At 31.8% G+C, this 21,739-nt stretch overlaps 2 protein-coding genes across 4 annotated transcripts; one reads left to right on the top strand and one right to left on the bottom strand.

Annotated features, from left to right (window-relative positions):
* Positions 1 to 1,016: 1,016 nt before the first annotated feature.
* LOC102621643 (SUMO-activating enzyme subunit 1B-1) lies at positions 1,017 to 5,702 on the bottom strand. Of its 3 annotated transcripts, none has more exons than XM_006493164.4 (11): positions 5,476 to 5,702; positions 4,269 to 4,382; positions 4,035 to 4,086; positions 3,718 to 3,913; positions 3,483 to 3,562; positions 3,239 to 3,355; positions 2,581 to 2,631; positions 2,020 to 2,086; positions 1,719 to 1,822; positions 1,519 to 1,623; positions 1,017 to 1,432 (listed from the first exon to the last, which is right to left on the bottom strand). In XM_006493164.4, the coding sequence occupies exons 2-11, from the start codon at positions 4,349 to 4,351 to the stop codon at positions 1,313 to 1,315; spliced, it is 975 nt and encodes a 324-aa protein (XP_006493227.1). In that variant the 5' UTR covers positions 4,352 to 4,382; positions 5,476 to 5,702; the 3' UTR covers positions 1,017 to 1,312. The 3 variants fall into 3 exon arrangements, with proteins under 3 accessions (XP_006493227.1, XP_006493226.1, XP_006493228.1); XM_006493163.4 differs by having other exon boundaries at positions 4,269 to 4,373; XM_006493165.4 differs by having other exon boundaries at positions 4,269 to 4,373; positions 5,487 to 5,702.
* Positions 5,703 to 18,004: 12,302 nt separating this feature from the next.
* LOC102621357 (squamosa promoter-binding-like protein 13A) lies at positions 18,005 to 21,739 on the top strand. The gene is made up of 4 exons (XM_006493161.4): positions 18,005 to 18,340; positions 18,713 to 19,207; positions 20,021 to 20,154; positions 20,826 to 21,739. Exons 2-4 carry the CDS (start codon positions 18,807 to 18,809, stop codon positions 21,428 to 21,430), a joined length of 1,140 nt encoding a protein of 379 aa, XP_006493224.1. The 5' UTR covers positions 18,005 to 18,340; positions 18,713 to 18,806; the 3' UTR covers positions 21,431 to 21,739.

Here is a 21,739-nt window from a genome sequence, read left to right as displayed (position 1 = left end):
ACAGTAACCATCCTCCTAACACCTCTTTTGTGTTTCACCACCACCTTATCTCCTTGCTTAATTTGCCCCACACAATCTCGTTCATCAGAATCACAACCGGCAGATGAAATCGAATCATCAGAATCATAAGAAGTCACTGACCTCACTTCACAACCTTGATCATCAGTCAATCCATTCAAACCCTCATCATACTCCTCGAAAAGTCGCCTTCCCTTCAACTTACCGCTCTCAACGGCTGCCCTTCTCTCCTGGAGAACCTCCATAACCGCCAAGTCATTGGTCCTCACCTTCCATGTTTTAACTTCATCTGAAGCAGGAAGCGAAGACGTGATCGTTCTTGGAGAGTTGACTAGCAGTGGAAGTGTTTTAACCTTCATGCTCGAGTCTGGTGATTGTTCCATGCAATCCAATTCTTCTTCCAAATTCTTGTAGAACTGCTCCAACTTTACTTCTATTTTTGATCTTTCCATGGTGATGCGCTATTGGTTGGGTCTCTTTTAACTCTTCTTTTCTAGAATTCTATCACGACTCGATTTCCGTGGGGTTATGGTTTTTACTTTTGATTTTGAATGTTAATTACTGGATGAGATTCTAAAAACCGCCCACGATGTCGATTCGTCGCTCGTTTGAAATTTGGATACTCGCTGCCGATAATCTTTTCAATATCTTCCACATGCACTCACTGGTAAAGTGACTCGTTTCCTAATTTTAACCATGGATATAAAGTTGATTTAGACTTCGATTGTTTAATTTTCCTTCCAATTTGGCAGACATACTAATTTTTTTTCTGCCCCACAACTCATGATCGTTAAAGCACTTTTAGTAGACGCACGGCTGCTTCAACCTTTCACAATATGGCTCCTCCTTCAAATAAAAAATTTATGAGGTGTCACACAAACTACACCACAAACATTCAACCATAGCCAATTCATTTGTTAACTAATAATAAATAACAGATTTTAGATTGCAAGAGTAGCATTAATCAGGAAGTGCCACATGTCCTACATAGAAAAAGATAATGGTGAAATGTTGGGAGGATACTTAAACGGTTAAATAAGCAACAAATAATTAACTTCATTCGTCCACACACTTTAGCAATAGAGATGGCAACAAAAAAAAGTACACCCACTGAAGAAGTGCAGAGACATTTCTGTCTTACCAACCTAGAATTTTATATATAAAGTTAGTCGGCCAATCCTAGAAAGTTAGTCGACCAATCCTAGAACACATCACCAGATTCTCAAATCTGCCATATTTACCAGATGCCCATTAATTAACTTTGTTAATCAAAATGTTTTCGCCCAAGCAGCAGCTACTTAGATTCCTTTTTCGGGCTCGATACATCTTCTACTACGCCTTTCCCATCCATAATGTCAAAGAAGAAAAAGTTCTTCAGGGGTTCCCCCTTGCATGATATTGCTTTAATAACCTCCTAAACAGTTAAAAATCAATTAACGGGAGAACAGAAATGGATGGCCAAAAAAAGAAAGAAAGAAAAAAAAAGGGTTGGAAATGCACCTGCCCTAAAATTCCTCCAACAACGGCACAAACAGGAGTAAATTCTCTGGTACCGATGATCAATCTTTCTAGGAGGGAATCGGTTACGTGGGATGCATTGAGTGCCTGCATTGGAATAGAGATAGTAAGGTACAGCATGACTGCAACTTTATAACTAAACAACCTATGATGCACACAAATACCAACTTGAAATTTCTTACATTTGCTTCACAAAGTTCTTTTTTCAGCTTTAGAACTGCTGGAAGATCCGCAATCGAAATTTCACCTGGACTACGCCCTTCAGCCTCCTCAAACTGTTCTAGAACTATGGGAAATAGGATAGAAGACCGCCAAAAAATAAAATCATAAAGAAAATTGACAACAATGTTTACAAATTTTATCATAAAATAGCAATCTATATGTACCACAGAAAACAATTATTAGATTCCTTTTTCCAGAACAATTAATAGATTCCTCTTTCCAACTTTACGTGAAAAAGAATAAATGCATAAATTACCACACCTCTCAAAGCAAAATAAAGCTTAGATGCTTTCCTAGGAAGAGCTCTCCAAGGCACAGAAATTGCTTCCTGCAAAGGATGAAGCACTTATAAGTCATCAATCAACCACAAATGTACAGTTCATTTTTACGTTCTAAAGAATTCAAAAATCATTCAAGCAATTCTTTTGGAAGGACATTGCACTTGCAAGTCAATTATTGTAACAATCATTTGTTCCTTGTTTAAATCAATTTTTCAACAAACACATGCTGGTTGGCCTATCTATGCCAATTACATACGATTTTAGTTTCAATCTTACTTTTACAGTAAAATGCACTCCACTATATAGTTGGTTATGCTTGAGCGGCATTATCGTCTATTATTATCACAAACATTGGAAACACAAGAAGGACCATGCACTCAGGTATCATGTTGCGGCAAAATCATGAGGCAAAGAAGGTGTGCATGGTACTTAGTAAGCAAAACCAAAATAAAGGAATATATATATATATATATATGTATGTATATGTATGTATGTATGTATATATTATCATTTGAATAAGCCACGACAAACCAAGTCATACCTCAAAGCTTGGATACCGTAGTTGGCATTCAATTGTTTCTTCAATTTTTTGCTGCCAATAAACAAGTTGAGGTAAATAAAGGAAGTTACTACCTCTATCAACAAAAAGCAGAAGTTGAAATTTTAACATGCTTGAAATTCCCACATATTAGAGCCAGAGAAAGCAACAGATGAGAACTCTCAGACGTTCAAATAAGCAGCCCAATATAAGTTCAAACTAACCCACTATAAACTCATTAAAAAGTACTTGCACTTGGAACTCCAAAGTTTATTGGTGAAATTGTCACTAATCAGGCAACGTTTTGTCTCACAGTACTCATTTTGTTTGTCTTTTAACTCATGACCACATTACCGGTAGAAAAGCTTCTTAGCCTGGAGAAAGGTTGCACCAGATAATTAACTGATATATTGAATGACTACAGTGCATAGAAAAGGACTAAGCAAGAATTAGAAAAGCTTAGCACAATTAAGCATTCAAAGTGGGACCATATAGCTCTAGAAGTAATAATGTCGTGTTGCACAAGTCTTTCTGTCAACAGTATCTGCTCTGAATATCAACAAACCTTAAGGATACCACGCGTCACAATCATAGTATATACAAGCAATGAATTACCCTGAAAATAGAAAACTGAAAAAGGCTAGGACAGTGAGCTGCTCACCTTTGAGTACTTATGGTTCTGCAAGTCCACAAATATTTCACCACAAGAGTCTCTACAATCAACTGTATAAAAAGCTACACGTTTTGATAACTTTCGACATTTCTCATTAATCAATTTCTGTAAAACAAGTAGAAAGCATAATTAACATATACTATGAAACAATGGCATCAATAAAGTCAATGAGATTTATCGTAAAGGGCACTATTTACTAGATACAATCATCTATCAAAGAGATGTCAAATACTTTTGTTGTTACGGAGCAGCAACTGACAACAACTACGTCAAACTTATCATAGAATTCTCCATCAAGGCTTGACAAATCACCTGCAGAACCAGAACTTTAGGTTTTACTAATTCTTCTCACTTTGCAAATTTGGCAAATTAAAAGCTAAAAGTTTATCTATCACATTTTTATATATATTTTACAATGTTTCAATAAACAAAAGAATAAAAACAAGTACATAACGAAATGGCCAAACCTTTTTCAACAGAAACACGAACCATCGGGTTGAAGTCTTTCAAGGAATCACAACAAACCTCAGCAATCGTTTTCCCGCCATACACATTCTCATCAGGTGGGATCAAAAAGTTCGCAGACCATGCTTCTTCAGTCACCACACGGTCATCCATTAAAGTCAAACTACCAACTCCAGCCAGTACAATATTCTTGCAAAACTACCCACAATAATAAACACATAAACAGAGCATAAAATTACTAGTTAAGTAATAATGGAGTTATTATTCAAATCACAACATGATAATAGCAAAGAGAATTACAGATGAAATCAAATTTTACCTCTGCAACAGTCCCTTTCATTCCACAAACTAAAATATGAGACTTGCTCAATCTATTTCAAGATAAATTAATTGAATTAGAGACTTGAAGTTTCTAATCGAAAAAATTAAATGAATTAGACTGAAATTTTACCACATTGAGAAAAAAAAAATAATTGATAATCAAACTTACTAATAAATAAATAATTGATAACCAAATTTATTAAGTAAAGTAAAATAAAACAAGTAAAAGTACCTTCGTTGAGCATCAGCTCCCCATACCCTAATTTGGCGATCATACAGTGCAGTCTCCTGCTCTGTCAATTCTTCTCCGTCCATTTCCAACTTTAAATTGTTCAGCCTAAAGAAACTAATAAATAAATTTGTGTTTGTGGGGAATGAAAAGCAAAACCCTAGAAAACTTCAAATTCAAAGTTCAGTACTTAAACTCAAAGTGAAGGCTGAAATGCAAACATACTTGATTGCAATACATGGACACGGATTGGCCCTGGCCTAGGCCAGGAGTTTGATTATGTATGAAAAGGGGTGGGGCTATTTGCATTCTACAATTTACTTTAAAAATCAATTTCTTTGTTAAATTTTTTTGTTACTAAAATATCTACAACTTAAATTTAAGTAAATTATGAGTACCAAGCTCCGTTACTTTTAAAAAGAAAAAACACATAAACAAAACGGGAATTGCGTCAAGCTGTTCTTGAAGGATAAACAATGGCTGCACCAAGATTAGGAAAACGGGGGAAAATGCTAATGTTAGTATACTGCATACAACCACAATAATAGCAATCTTAAGGCTTTGGATGCTAATCAACATGATCCAGTTGGTTCTGTAATAGATACTTTGAAAATAAGTATTACCTCTCTTTGTGATGAATACATTCTACAGCCTAAGGAAAAAATAAACTACTAAATAAAAGAGTTTATTGAGGGTTATTTTGGCATTTTGTGAGGGCGCAAAGTAAAACTTTAGTTATAAGGGTTGAGAGTATCTATTAAAGTGCAAATGGCCATACCCTCTGAAAACTGCCAAATAAAAAAATGATTAAATTTTTTATTTTTAGTTGCAACCTAATGGCAACCTAATTCCCTTTCCACACGTGTGTCCGTAGTTTGAATCCCAGACCTTTTGCTTATTTTACCATCTGAACTAATTGGCACCCACACCAATGGATTAAATTCTTCATTCTTGTTAAAGCAATCAAATCTCTTCGTAAATCAAAAATTAAAAGTACTTGCATAAAGCCAATGGGATACGTAAGATTGTAACCACAGGAAATTCAACAAAACCACGAATTATTATCAGTTATAGTCAAAACAACTTCAGTAACTATTTTTCCCAAAAATATCGCAAACTGAAACAATTCTTAGAAGCACGAGAGAAATTCACAGTTTCAACTCAGAAAATAATGAAAAATGGAAGCAAAATCACAACAAAAAGGTAAAACCTGAAGCCTACTACAATGTCATCAAAAAGATTGATAGATGGAGTAGACTAGCTTTAGCAATTTCGCGGCGGCAGCTGACAGGGTGGCGGCGGCCGGTCGGAGCACAGCAGCAGCTTCTCTCTGGCGCGGCGTTGGTGATGGAGGAGGAGTTTGCGTTGCGTTTCGACTTTTAAGATTTAGTTGGAGTCAAGGGTCTTCATTACATCCGTAACTCTGTTTGCGATTTACAATTCTATTAATTTTCATTTTATAATTTTTTTAAATCAGAGATGGGTGTGTTCAGTAGTTTCATTAGGTACGCTCAAAATAAATTTGATTTTTGTAGTTCAGGTCCGGGCTCGCCAACTTAAAAGCTCCTGGTCCGGCCCGTCTTATGACCCATCCTAAAATGTGGATTAATCCCTCGTTTAGTATTAAGATTGAATAGTTGTAACTTAAAAATTATAATATTAAAGTATTTGGTAAACACTTATTTCTATTGTTTGGAAGCTAAGTTAATTTGATCAATCACTTTTATGATGAAAAACTTATAATATCTTTATTATTTTTGTCAAAATTAATAACTAAAAATTATGTTTACGACACACTATTAAGTTTTATTTCATAATCTTTTTTTTCCAAAGCAACTGTAATTTAAAAAATATGGTACCTCAATACCAAACAGGACCTAAGATGGCGTTTGTTTTTAATCTAAAAATAAAATAGACCTGAATTAGTCTAAATTTTGAATAGAGTTAAATATATGAATCTGAACAACATGTTTGTTTCATTTGTCTGAATCACCAAAATAGGTACTAAGTTATTTTTAACCTTAAAAAAAACTGAAATCTAGTACTTTTACATTTGAACTCTCACAAATTTAAATGTTAAAACGAATAATAAACATATGAAAGAATATAACTAAAATAATATATTATCATAATAATATTAATCATGTTCAATTGGGTACAATTTTTTAATATTCTAAATTAGTATATATTAATCAATTTTATTGTAGTTTATGGTGTTTTTATATGAAAAATATTTATTAAAAAATTAAGAAAAATAATGCTAATTTGAAGAAAATAAAAGGATAAAAACAATAATACTCACATAAAGATGGGTAACAATGCTAATTATTAAATTTTATTTAGGTAAGAATGAAAATTAATTATTTAAATAGAGATATTTTAGAGAATTTTTTTAATGATGTCATTTGACTTTTTTAGATTAAGCAAAAGCTAAAAAAATGGTTTAATAACTTAATCACTTAATGACTAAAAAAATTAATCGAGTTAAAAAAACAAAATTAATGACTTTTAAATTAAAATTAAGTCAATTAAATCATTAAGTAAGTAAAAAAGAAAAAAGAAAAAGAAAAGAAAGCCCGACAATAGATTTTTCTTCTAATTTTAGTGAGAGCAAATTTTTTGACTAATTATCTACAAGTTATTGAATTGTAGTATAAATACATATTATCTAGAATCCCAATTAAAAAAACCCAAGAACTAAGATAATCCATTTAAGTATAAATATAAAAGTTAGCTAAGATATTATCCTACGTATAAAAAGTAAAAATTTAAAGGGCAAGGGGTGAGGTGGTAACATGCCTGCATAATAATGGTACCAATAATTGAGTCCTTGAAAATATTCGTTGTGTTTTTGCTTCTTCAATAATCCCCGATATGCCTTTAGGCCTACAAGAATTTTTACCAGAGAAAATATAACTGTCAAATGTTAATTTAATTTTCTTTCAAACATAAAGCTTCACAAATTACCTGGTTGTGTAGTACATTAACACGGGAACAAATTATGCAAAAGAAAGTTCTGCGTCTGAGTCTTGTAGTAAGTTACGCTGCCACATCACATCTCGGGGCTATTTGATTAATTTATAATTTCATTATTATTCCCAATGAATTACAGACTCAACCTATATACGTAAATGTGATGGTCGGTGTGAGTGTTCAATGGATTGTATATAGAATTGAGAATCAATATAACTACTAAGTTGAATGGTGACCTCACCGGGACCTTGAATTTGAGGGTCTTCATTCTTGATCAACTTGTTAATCATCTCAGCGTCCCAATTCGATCCCCTTACAGGGTTAGATTTTTTTCAAAAAGACATGAAAGAAAGATGCTAAATATTTCTAATATTTGCAACTTTGCTTAGTATGTAAGAAAAGTGAAATTGGGAACGTCAAAAGACAAAGCAAATCGACTTGGAAAAGTGCAAGGATCACCATACAAAACGTTGGAAAAACATTACGAGAAATCAAGAGGACATGTTTATGATAAGATCAGGTGTCCCTGGGTTAACTTTATAAAGTGAAATTAAAAGTATCGAGTATCAATTACTTGTTACTCAAAGTACGTCACTGTGTTGCGCAAGCTTGCAAAGTGGGGTAAGTTGTGGCCTAGTAGTTAAAGTACCAAAATTCTACTCCTCAAACGAAAAATACCATTATATAGAGTTCTTCTTTAATGGGAACATTAAGATTTTAGTAAAATATAAATAAATATATATTTTAATGCATTAAAAAAAATTTGTCTGATAGTATATTGAAGTCTGTAATTTTTTATTTATTAATAGCATCCTCACCTTCTTAAAGTAAGATTGTCCTACAGAAACACATATACGCGTGCGCGCACACACATCTTGTTGATGCTAGTTTTTGATCAGCTAGATAATTAAATAAGTGGATGACATAATAAATGAGACGCAGAGAAATTGTGATTCAGTGCTTGGTCTACGCCCATACAAGTATAGAAAGAGTAATTTCATTATTCGATAAAGATTACAATGGATTTTTCTTTTTTTAGCTATTTGCTGATGTCCTTCTATGTATCAATAGTTCACTATTTATAATACAATTTAGACATCATGAATCATTTGTAACTCCTCATTTTGATTATTTCTATCACTTAATTTAGAGCTTTATCTGATGTTAACATTTATTCCTATCTAAAATTAACTTTATCTAATATCAACATATTATCTCTAGTATTTATTTCCTTTCTAAAATTGCATTGTGCTTTTGGAACTTCTAAATTCTTGTATTGGCTTAGATAACACTTCCAACTATCAGACTCTAGTCGTTGAAGTTAGCAGCTAGGCTTATCCAATTTATTAAACTTATTTCCCACGGTTGTGCTTTTGTACTATCATGCTCTTCTGCAGCTGCACTCTCTTACAGTCATACTTATTTAACTTAGTGCTTGTATGGTATAGCTTATTTAAGAGCTATAAATGCTTATTTAATCTCATAAGTACTTTTTAAAATTTTTTATGGTGTTTGGTTTTTTTTAGTAGAGTTTTTTTAGCTTAAATAAACTAATTTACCTCTACTAGCAAAAGCCCAAAATTTGAGCTTTTGGGAGTAGAGGTTAGAGAGCTTTTCCAAAAAATATATAATATCAAAAATATCCTTGACATATTTCATTAATTACATAATAGCCTTTGTATAAAACCTACCCAACGAAAATTGTTGCCGCCATATAAACATATTGCTACCGCCACTTCACTTTATCTCTTTTTATTTTTTTTTAAATAACCAGTACTTTAATTTTGCAATCTCTAATACATAACCAACACTTGAGAGAGTAATCATAGTCATAGCCAACGTTTTTGGTGAGGAGGATGTCAGGTAATACGACACTTCTTATTTTTCGTTAACATTTCAGTTATATTATTGATTATCATTTTAATTTGGATAGTATTATTTGTTTAGGAGAATATATCAATTATGAATTTTTTAATTTTGAAAATTAAAGAAATGATTGAACTGATTTTTTCTTATTAATTGATAGCCTGGATGCATTTTGTTACATGTTAAATAATTATGAATACATATCCTTTTTGGTAATTTAATTACACAAAAACACTTTTAATTTTACACAACCAAACCGTTTAATGGTTCAAAAGTACTTTTTTAATTGACAACCAAACACCCAATGACTTTTTGTCCAAAAGCTCTATTGGTATAACCTCTACTTCTATAAGCTCTACTGCTATAAGCTCTATTTAATAAGTTGTACCAAACGGAGCCTTATTAAGCTTCTAAGCTCTCATGTTGTCATGTTGTAGCTATGCTCTCCTACAATCGTGCTCTCTAATAGCTGTACTTATTTAAATTCATCATACTCTCGTGTGTCATGTTCTCATGCAACTATACTTATTTGATTTATTAACATTCACGTTACTGAGCTTGCATGCTCTCATACTCACATTCTAGCATGCTCTTATGCTCTCATGTAACAATGCTTACTTCACTTATTAAGTTTCTTATTGGGCTTTCATGCCATCATGCTCTCATATAACCACGCTTATTTCATTTATTAAGCTTCTTATTGGGCTTTCATGCTATCATGTTCTCTGCACTTAATGTAGTGCATTTAATTGACTTATTAATCTTCCTATTGAGTTTTCATGTTTTTATGCTTTCATTCGACATTTCTTACTTTTCACTTTTTTTTATGCAAACACACTATTAAATGGTGTTATTTAATAGAGTCCGTGCAGATATACTGTTTAACTGCACAGTTTTACATTGCATAATGAGTGAGTTAAAAAAAAAAAATAAAGTGCCCACACCTGAGAAAGAATTAAACCCATCAACTAATCAAATTGTCTGATTAAATATGATTTCACAATTTTTTTTATTCTTTATTAGTAGGTCTAGCTATGTTTCATTTAGAAAAAAGCCAGTATAAAAGAGCCAGTAAGATGACACCAACATAACAAAAACAACACCTCATTATATTATTTTTGTTTTCTTTTCATGAATTTTTTTATTATTTTAAGACATTTACAAAATATAAAATAAACAAAACAAAAAAACATAAAGTCTGTTATTAATCCATTGAACTACGTAGCATCTTCTCTATCTTTCACTACTGAAACAGTTTCTACTACCAAAATCCTAATTGAACCGCCACTGTCAATTGTGCAAGAGATTTGCATGGAATACACAATAGAGGAGGAATAAATTTTGAGATTGCAAATCACAAATTGAGACTTTAGAAAATAATGAGTATATTACCGTTGAAACCATAATCACAATAATAAGATAACAATAATGTTATATAAGATGGTCTACATTGCATGCGAAAATACATTAGTTAGGTTTCAAGAAAAATTAGAGAAATCATTAATGGTCTAATTTAAAACTCAGGCTCCTTAAGTAACATATGACTTTTGTGATAGAACCTTTTTATAGTATTCAAACTTACTAATAAATCACTTACACACGTGTCACAAGTTTATAATAACAAAATTGAAATAGCAACAAATTATTGTAAACATAAGAATAGAAAACCAAGGCCTATGTGACACCACAATTTCTTTAAAATGGATTCGCTTCCTACTGTTGGGTGCTTTAGGATTTGAACGGTTTACGTTTCCCAAGGTACCATGACAAATAGCTCTAATGCATTACCAAGTTATTCTACATCAAACTTTCGTTGTATTCTATCAAATATATAGACGACAAATGAGGAATTGAAGATAAATTAATTCCATTCTTCCATCTATGATTACTTTCTAGATATATCTCTTACTCTCCTCATCTATTCTATACAATGGCATTCTTATTCATTTTAGAATTATGTGAGGGGCATTTTCTTCAAAAAATTTGACAATATAAATTCTATAACCACTGCATTTATTTTCTTATTAAATGCACTTATAACCCCCGCACTTAATAGCTAACTAAAAGCATAACCGCTGCCTATTAAACATTTGATTTGATTCTCGATTAAATTTAAAGTGGGACTGCCTGTTAAACCTTTGATTTAATTCTTGAATTAAATGTAAAATGTAACCGTAGTCCCGTTAATCACATATTAAATTTGGATTTAATCTCATAGTAAAATATGAATTTAATTCACCATTACAATCTTAGCATAATTTATGAATTTAATTAGAAGTTACAAATAATAAATTCTAGAGTTGATTAAGTAATTCATTGTGAATTTAACTAGTTGCTACAATCTTTGTAACTTCTGTTCTTATTTATTGTAGTGAATGGATGTACATTGAGTGTTAATTTCTCATTTACCACAGTATTATTTTGAGTATAAAAACACGTAACTTCACTATACTTTTATTAAGAGTATCTGAATCACTGACAACCTCTTTAGACAAAGTAGGTCCATTTAAAATTATACTTTAAAATAGCAACTCAATAGCTATTTTTCCAACAAACTGTCCCTAGCACCGACAATGACGACAATGCTGCCACGAGTCCTCAACATGCAGCAAGCCACCGCCGTGCGTCGACGTCACCACAACTGCACGTCATCCTGCTCAAAATCAGACCACTCATTTGCTGGGGTTTTTGGCATGCGACAAAATCCCTGTATATAGAGCGAAGAGTTTTTTTAACTTTTACAAATAAAAGGCAAGAAGACTACGCAATAGAAGCAAAGAACCAACACGCAATCAAAATCAAAAGTTTTGAGGAATCCCTTTTGATTTAATCTTGTATCATCTTTATCTTAGTCCATACAACATTTATTATTTGATGATTCGTCACTTCGGGAGAAGGGGTTATTTGCTACAGCTATATTAAAGAGATTTGACGGTAGTAGCGGATGTTAAACACGAGTGGTACTTATTAAGCAAGTTCAGCTGAATTCATAGATTATAATCCCTGAAAGAGAGTTTTAAGTTGTTTTAGTGGAATATGTTCTAATCTTTTACAAAGTTAATGAGGTGTTGGGGGTGACCCCTTGATGTAATAAAGTTTTTCAAACTGTGTATTAAATTCTCTTAAGCACCTTATTTTTTACAATTTACAGCTTTGGTAAATTTTATTATGTTGAGGGTAATATTCAATCAACCTATAAGTTTAAATAGATTTTTGAGTCAATAACATATTGACTATGAATATCATTCCATATTTTTGCAAGAATATATTTTTAAATTTAGAACTCAATAGATCTCTTAACTGACTATAAAATAAATAAAGAGTGATGATAGAGATACAAATTTTTATACAAACTTATCTTGTACAAACTGATGTGGTATTAATTTATTAGTTGAATGAAAATACAAAATAATAAAAATAAATCATGTGGGTCAAGAGATATTTAATTCAATCAATTTTATTATGTTACATCAGTTTATACAAGATAAATTTGTACAAAAATTTGTAACTGTATCATTATTCATAAATAAATAAAATACACACACACACACACACACACATATATATATATGCATGTATGTATTTAAAGTTCCAATCAAATTTTAAATTACAGTTAGACGTTCGATATAGATCAAATCAAGCTAAACTTGAATTTGAAATTTATTTTGTTTTTCAATTTGGTTTGGTTTGACTCTAAAAATCAATTGGGTTAGAATTAAATAACGATAGCGTTAGAATCGAACCAAACATCAATCAAATTAGATTACATTTAAATATAAAAAAAGTCTAAATCTGGTAAGAAAACTTAATTGCCCTCAAATATCAACTCAATTTGTACTTTGACACGAAATTATAACCCAAATTTGAATTAAACTGAATTTCAACCTTAATCAAACCAAATTAATTTTTGAATTTTTTTACATTGAATTCTCAGAATTTAACATGTTACAACCCGAACCGAAATTCGTAAAAACTAAAACGAAACTGGAACGTCCACCCTGATTCCATATAATACGTATGTACAAGTTGTTAACAATCCTTAATAAAAAGAATCAAAGCGAAAACTGTTCAAAAAATTTAAAACAAGAGCCATAAATATAGATGGGGCGCCGACAGATCTGCGTTTAGCGTCTCGGTGGGACCAACATTTTTTAAAACAACATCTGACTGGCCATGAAGAAGACACGTGGTCAGTAAGAAACACCCGGCAAAATACATGAATGATTTCACTTCTCATGCTGATTGCTGCGAGTTTTGTGGGCCCTACTCACAATGCTAATTACAGCTGCCGCACTGCCTTTTGGTGGTTGCTGATTTAAAAGCTCCTGTCTCTCAATCCTGTAGCATGACCGTTTTACCCCTAAAACCTTTTTATATTACCTATGGTTCATTGTTAAGTGTGCACTACACGATTTTGAAAATCCCACACGGCCTTCCAAAATTCAAAGAGACTTGTTCACAATAATTGCAAGCACCTCACTTCCCACGCGCCAATTTATAGACAAAACTGAATGGGGATGTCAATTTGAGAACAATCATTTAAACACTTACATTTCAACATCTAAAGTCTAAACCATTGAAAATTTAAATACACATATGTATAGGACTCACCTATGTTGCAACATACCCCACTTTTGTCTCCATTCAAAAATGCCGATGGATGTAAAATCATTGATCTAACGGTTGACATTAGTTGGTGGATAAATGAGGTAGTAGGTTGGTAAAAGAAACGGCACAAAACTATATTAAATAAGGATCCACATGCATATAGATATTGACTCCATTGAGAGGTCATCATTTAAATCTTTTTCACACCCCAGAAATTGCAATCATTGAAATCTTTTCCACCCTCAAGAAATTGCAATCATCGAATTTTTTTTTTTCCCAAGAAATTGCGATTGTCTTCGTTTGATTTCGATATCTCTAGATTAGTTTTCAAAATAAAATCAGTTACACTTGCTGCAGTAACAAAATCGCCGTCGAATTCAAACAGCTTACAGCTAAGTTGCAACATAGGTGAATCATTGAAATCTTTTCTCCAAGAAATTGCGATTGTCTTCTTTTAATTTTAGTGTCTCCAGATTAATTCTCAAATATAATCAGTTCCATCCGCTACAATAACAAAATCGCCATCGAATTCATATGACTTAGAGCCCAAGTTGCAACATACGTGAATTAAGGAAATCTTCCCCCCCCCCCCCCCCCCAACCCCAGGAAATTGCAATCGTCTTCTTTCTATTTAGTAGTTTCCATATTAATTCTCAAGCACGATCCGTTAAACCCTAATTTTTTTTTTCATACATAAAACATAGATGTTCTTTTTAGGATAAAATTTGTCAAACATATGCTCCCTATTACATAAATACATAACCTGCTTCAACCGTTGCCAGTGCATACCTCATTTATCTACTAACTAATTTTAACCATTATATTCAATCCCTTTACATCCAACAACATTTCTTGAATAGAGATAAAAAGTGTGGTATGTTGCAATAGCTGCAACATAGGTGGATTCATATATTTATAGTACATTTCAAAGGCCTACTAAAATTATCTCCAAAATATAATCTTACTCGTATTTAGAGAGAAATATTTGAATCCTATGAGGATACAAACTTGTACCCCCAACAAAATTGAGGCCATGAGCTGAATCGGCACTAGAGTATGGGGGCTCTAGGTAAATTTTTTTGGTGATTTCTCTTTACATTCCGTAGAGTCAGCACTTAAGGAAACATAAAGGAGCTCACAATTCAATCAATTTTTAACTATAGCTAGAATAGAAACAATTAACAAGATAGTAAAAGAATTCAAATAAAAAGAAAGTAGTCAAGAAGTTTTTTTTTTTTTTTACTTTCTTTAGAACTATTATTTCAAGAAACTATTATTTTTTTTTAACTTCAAAAGTGAGGCAATAAATGCAATAGTTTTCTTTATAGAGAAGAGCACAAGAAATTTTATAATTTTAAATCATTAAGGTTTCTCTTTTAACAGATAAAGAATTTAATCTTTTTTAAATTAATAATGAATTAAGGGTTAGTCAATACTATTAATTATAACTCTTAAACATTAAGGTTATTAAATATAAAATTAAACATTAAGGTTATTAAATATAAAATTTCTATAAAAATTCTTAATGTAGGATAATTATTAATTAAAGGGATATTATCATTGCACCACTTTTATTTTATCTTATATTCATCTAACCACTACAAAATTTTAACATGTACTTTGTACCACATTTCTTTTCACATTTGTATCAACTAGCTACTTTTGCATTAATACTATTAAATAATTTTAATAAAATGATAATTTTACCCCGAAATAAATTAAAAAACTATTTTATCTTATAAAAACTTTTAAAATTAAAAATTATAATCATAAAAATATCCCTAAATTTAATAAAAAATAAATCTCAAATAGAGATGCTCAACTGATTTTTACTAAATTTAATAATTATTTTTATTAAAAATTATAATTTTTAAAAATTTAATAAAAATAAATGAATTTATTTATTAAAAATTTATAATTTTGTAAAATTTTATTAAAATAACTGAATTTATTTCTTAAAAGAATAAATCCTAAAATTTTAATAATTTAGGGGATTTAATAATTTAAGGGATTTTTATTAAATCCAAAAATTTTGCAATTATTTTTATAATTATAATTTTATATTAAAATAATTTTTATTAAAAATAAAAATTCTAATTTTGGGATTTATTTTTATTAAATTTAGGGATATTTTTATCATTATATTTTTTTATTTTTTAAAGTTTTTAATTTATTTGGGGGTAAATTACCATTTTATTAAAATTATTTAATAGTGTTTATGCAAAAGTAGTTAGTTGATACAAATGTGAAAAGAAAGGTGGTGCAAAATACATGTTAGAATTTTGTAGTGGTTGGATGAACATAAGACAAAATAAAAGTGATGCAATGATAATTTCTCTTAATTAAATTATGGCCTTAAAAATAGACTATTCTATTATAAATAACTTAAAAAATCTATTAATTTGATTATATCAAGTAAATACCAAAAAAAAAAAAAAATTCTTCCTAACATATGGGGCCTAGGAAATTATAATGGGGTTTTTTGTATATGTGGACCCTAGGCGGCCGCCTAGTTTATTTATACTTAAAGCTGCCCTCGCTATAAGCCCACAATTAAGACTAGAGATGGCAAATAAATATGCATATGAAAAAATCTAGATCCGCATAATAAAAAATGTGATTTTGGATGCATTTGCATTTGGAAATTGGATATTTGGGTCTGCATATATCTTTAAAATAAATTAAATAAAAAATAAAATTTAGAAAATAAAAACACAAAACCTAAGCTAAAAACACATCACACATAAATATTATAATACACCCCAAGTACTCATAAATATTATTTTAGATTATTTTAGATTTGTTTAGCTTTAGAATGATTATTATTTTTATTTTTTAAATAGTTAAAATATTGTAAATTTGCAAATAAATATTTTAAATATGTGGATTTAGATACTCGGAATATCCACCCAAAATTAGTATGGATATTGCCCACCTTCGGATAGCAAAACATCAATGTAGATTCGAATGAACTTACATTCAAATCCGGATTTTGTGATCTCTAATTAGGACAAGTCCTAAGTTACTTTAAGGGAGATTTTAAAACTATGCTATTGTTGTATGAATCTAAATTTACTTTAGTTATATTATTATTGTATTGATTTAGAATCTTAGTAGACTGTTAATTAGAATAATAATAGATTATAATACAATAATAACAATTAAAAAAATGAGAATACTAATTCTAACTCCTTTTTCTTAAATGAAAAAAAAATTAAGCAACAATGTTTCTCTAATATTGTTGTTATTTTTTAAGAAATATGTATGATAATATAATAATTTTTATGATGATTAGGATAATAAATTAGTGGCATGAGTCATGCATGAAATTTGAACATGATATTATGACGGACCACCTCATTTGGCTGGGGAATTGGATAAATGGTGCCAAGATTGAGTTTTTTTGTAGTCTATTTGTTTCATATGCAATTCTGTGCACATGTGTAAAGTATGATCTTTCAACATTTTGAACAAAATAGGAGGGAATCAAAGGGCAATTGATTGCTATCCCAATCAAATCTAGGTGGTCTTTTGGCCTAAAATAGCAAGCTGGAACTTTGTAATATTTAAGTCGAGTGATAAAAAGTTTATATATATATATATATAAACTTTTTATCACTCGACTTAAATATTCAAGTCATGACACGGGTAAATGATTGCTACTTGTTTAGATGTTCAATGGTCTATAAAAATGTGAGTGTTAAGCGTACCAAATTTGGTACCCCATGCCATAACTATAAAAAGTCATTTGTAACTTTATTATCAATGTGAGACAGCCCAATCCGATTGAATTAAAATAACTAATAGATTGTAGTATATTTTTTATTTTAAAATTATACAACATGAAATGTGTTACAAATTTAAATACACATATTTATAGTATAGTCTAAAAATCTACTAAGACCAACTCAAAATCATACTTCCAATAATATTTAAGAAGAAATCTACCTCTATTTATATGTGTGAGAGAAAATGTTTGATGACACAAACCCATCCACCCCTAAGCTTTGGTTGCAAATTTGCTATAAACAAAATAGGCTTTCACATTTAGCTGCAAGAAAAACTTGATGTTTGTTTATCACTCTCTGTGAACAGAGCGTGGGATACGCTTTTCCAAACATAAGAAAGTAGAAGCCTAAAGGAAAGACATGCTATGGAATGTGAAACACAATGGCACATGCTTTGTCAAAAGCGATTCGGCAGTAGCATCATCATCCATCCTTGTACTTTTTTTTTTTTACACTTAGCTTATTATAAATGTTTAAAGGAACAAACAGCCTGTCGCTATACTAACTGCCATACTATAATGAACAATCTCCTTTTCTCCCCTTTATTTATTTCAAACCAACCCTAGAAATGGGAAAGAAAACTTAAACAATAAAATAATGAAGTTCAACTTATTAAAAAACTAAGTAAACTTCATAAGAGAGCACTTCTTCTCTTTCACCAACCATCTTCTTAGCCTTTCTACATTCAAGTTTATAGGATTTCTTCAAAAAAAAAATATATATTATTTTATTTTTATCTTTGAGTCTTGACTTAAGCCACTTTATTGGTTAGTGATGGAATCAATGTCAGTGAATAAATGGCTGCAAAGAGAAACCAGTCTCCATATGCTGAACCTGTCTGTAAGTACCCCCTCTCATATCTTTCTCATGTTTCTTTATTTCTTGTTAGTACTCTCTGTTCTTATTTTTTTAGCTTCTTCCAATCTTTTTGGAACTAACTCTGCAACTTTATTGTTTTGTAGGTTCTTTTTTTTCCCCAATATTAAGTATTAAAAAAATAAAAGAAATAAAAATAAAAAGGATTTTGCTGAGATGGGTTTCTTGCTTCTTTGTTTTTCCATTATCACTTAAGGAAAAAAGAATTTACATTGTGTGTTAAAAGATACCCCTTTACATTTATAGCTTTGACAGTTTATGTTTAGTTCACTGTTTCTATTTGTTTACATGTTTGTGATTGTAAAAGGGATTTTAATTTGATGATGGTATAAACAGTGAAAGAGAAGCATGATTGGCTTTGGCTATGTTTGAGAAGGTGTGGAGGGAATTAATTAAAGAATAAAGTCCAACTCTTCAATTGTTGGAGTTTATGGACTGGAACTTGAAACCAGCTTGGGATTTTACTGAATTTGAGCAAGAAGCTATTCCTAACGTAGATGCAGTTGATGAGTCAAGTAGCAGGACAAAAGGGAATTTCTCAGTTGATTTGAAGCTGGGTCAGGTTAATAGTTCGGCTGAAGATTCGTTGAATAAGTGTAAGGAGCCTGGTGCCTCAAAAATGGAGTCTCCTTCACCTTCAGGGTCATTCAAGAGGGCCAGAGCAGCTAACAATGGAAGCCAGACTGCGTCATGTCTTGTTGATGGGTGTGACTCGGACCTTAGTAATTGTAGGGATTACCATAGGCGCCATAAGGTGTGTGAGCTCCACTCGAAGACGCCTCAGGTTTTGATTTGTGGGCAGAAGCAACGGTTCTGTCAGCAATGCAGCAGGTTTAATTTGTTGCGTTGCATGCTAAATTTATTTGGGTTTTTCATTAGAAATGTGTAGTAATTTAGTGATTGTGACTATATCACTATAAAATGTCCCATCATATATGTTTTTGCTGATTATTAAGGATTATAGCTGATTTTTGTGTTTGAACTATGAATTGTTTTGTAAATTTGGACTTTTGCTGCTGTTGAATAGATTTGACTAATGGCCTTGATATTAGGCTCCTGATATAGGTATCTCATGCTTTTTGTCTAATGGGTTCATAAAGAGCTGTGATGTTATGTTATGCATACAATTGAAAGATCGAAGAAATTATGCTGCATCTAGTCTAATTCTTGTAGCATTATAGAAATAATTTTATTTAATTTTTTATTTATGACTTCAGGTACCAAAAGGATTCTGGAAACGGTGGTCTAAGCTAATTTCTCTGCTAATTGTGTTTTGGTGTCCCTCTTCTTAAAAAAGTTGAGCTTTAGAACTTAAGAGGCTCTCTCATATACTTTGCAATCTTATATCCGTGTGTACTAATATTCTTGAAATCTTGAGGGCCATTTATATATTAATTTGCAATATCCTTTACTTTAGTATGAAAAGGTAGCAACAATGCAAGTTAAAGGTAAAGTGAAGGGGCAGAACAGGGAAATAACTTGAGGTAGTGGAAACTTTAGTTCTTCAGAAATACTATGATGATGACCGAACAGTCTGACCTTTAATTGTTTCTGAAAATTGTAAACATAATGGCTTTAACTGTGAACTATTTCATTGTCAAGCAATCAACAAATTACTCTATCAATTTGTCACATTTTTGCTAGATTTCATTGCCTGGAGGAGTTTGATGAAGGGAAGAGAAGCTGCAGGAAACGTCTTGATGGGCACAACAGAAGACGAAGGAAACCTCAGCCAGATCAGCTGTCACGTACTGGAACCTTTTTGTCCAATTACCAAGGTAAGCTGCAATCAAATGTTTGAGTAGATGCAATTTCAGCTCTGAAGCTGGGATGCACACTTGACACTTCAACTCCGACATTGACCAACTTGACTAGTTGTGATTTTCCACATCTCTTGAGAATGAAGAGCTACTCAGCTGAGTGGTTGATCATTACAGAGATGACAATCTACTAATCCTCAAAAGTGATTCTGAGAATTCCTGTATCTTCAATGCTCTCTTTTCTTTTCTACTCAGATAACATTTTTGATAATCAAAATACATAGATTTGGTTGGCGCTTAACTTGGGTGATTCTCTTAAAGTCTCCCTGGTGGCCCCTTAAAAACAAGCCTAAAATGGCAATGCTCCTTCACTTGGAAATAACTTCAACTGAAATACTCTTGATGTTTATGAATCTAACGATCTGGAAACCTGTCTGAATGTCGGGGATTAAAGTACTTTAAATCAAATTTTATCTTCAAATTTGGCTTCAAAATGCATATTGTAGCTAAGTAATTTATACCCCGAGCTGTTTGCTTCTATTTTTCACAGCATCATGTGATGACTTAATTGGGCCTTCAGTTAGTGTATTCCTCAGAATATTTTTGGAGAGACTTGATAACAATACTAATCGACAATAATTATAGTTTGTTCCTTCCAAATTACAGGTGTTTGTGATTTTTCTTTTCAGGTGCCTCATTATTACCTTTCTCCAGTTCACATATGTATCCGTCCGCAACTGTGGTGAAACCCACCTGGACTGGAGTTGTTAATACTGAAGCAGATGCAAGGTGCTACAACGAGCATCATCGTCTAAACTTGCCTGACGAACGGAACCTATTTTTCCGATCCCCTTCAAGCAGCTACAAAACAGGGAAGCAATTCACATTCCTGCAAGGCGATAACCCCACTTTTAACAGTCAAACATCTTCTGAAGCTTCTGTCAGCCAGCCGCTTCTTGGCACTGCCAATTTGTCAGACCGAAGTGGGGCAAGCCACAATGTATTCCATGACAGGTCAACCACTCAAGACTCAGATTGTGCTCTCTCTCTTCTGTCATCACCAACAACACAGACATCTGGTATCAGTTTGAGCCAAATGATGCCGCCTAGTTCAATGCCACTGGTGCGGTCCTTGGGCACAAGCCTGCATAATCACAGTGTAGAGCCCATGGAATCTGTTCTGGTATCCAGTGATCAGGATGATAATGTTCATTGCCCTGGAGTGTTTCATTTGGGATATGATGGGTCCGCAGCCAGTGATACCCCTCAAACAATTCCCTTTCATTGGGAGTAGTAAGTCACTAAGAGGTTGTTATCTTTCCATATAATAATTCTGGATTCTCTTCTTGAAAATCCTGCTGCAATGAACTTATTCTCAAGACTAGAATGTTGGTTTGTTGTTAAAGTTTGCCTTTCATCAAGCTTACCAGCTTGAAATTAATTTCTTGATTTGAAAAAGTCCATATGATTTTGATTTATAACTTTATGAAAATGTCTTTCCAGAATGTAGCCTGTGCATAATGTAACATGTGATATGGAGATTTTAATTTACAAATTGAGCTGTAAATGCTTATGGCAAGCACCATGAGAGTTTTTTCAGAAA

Source organism: Citrus sinensis, chromosome 4 (assembly GCF_022201045.2).
Source record: "Citrus sinensis cultivar Valencia sweet orange chromosome 4, DVS_A1.0, whole genome shotgun sequence".
In the NCBI taxonomy this organism is placed as follows: Eukaryota; Viridiplantae; Streptophyta; class Magnoliopsida; order Sapindales; family Rutaceae; genus Citrus; species Citrus sinensis.
Note: the sequence above shows the minus strand (reverse complement) of the source record. Positions and strands in the feature narration are given on the sequence as shown.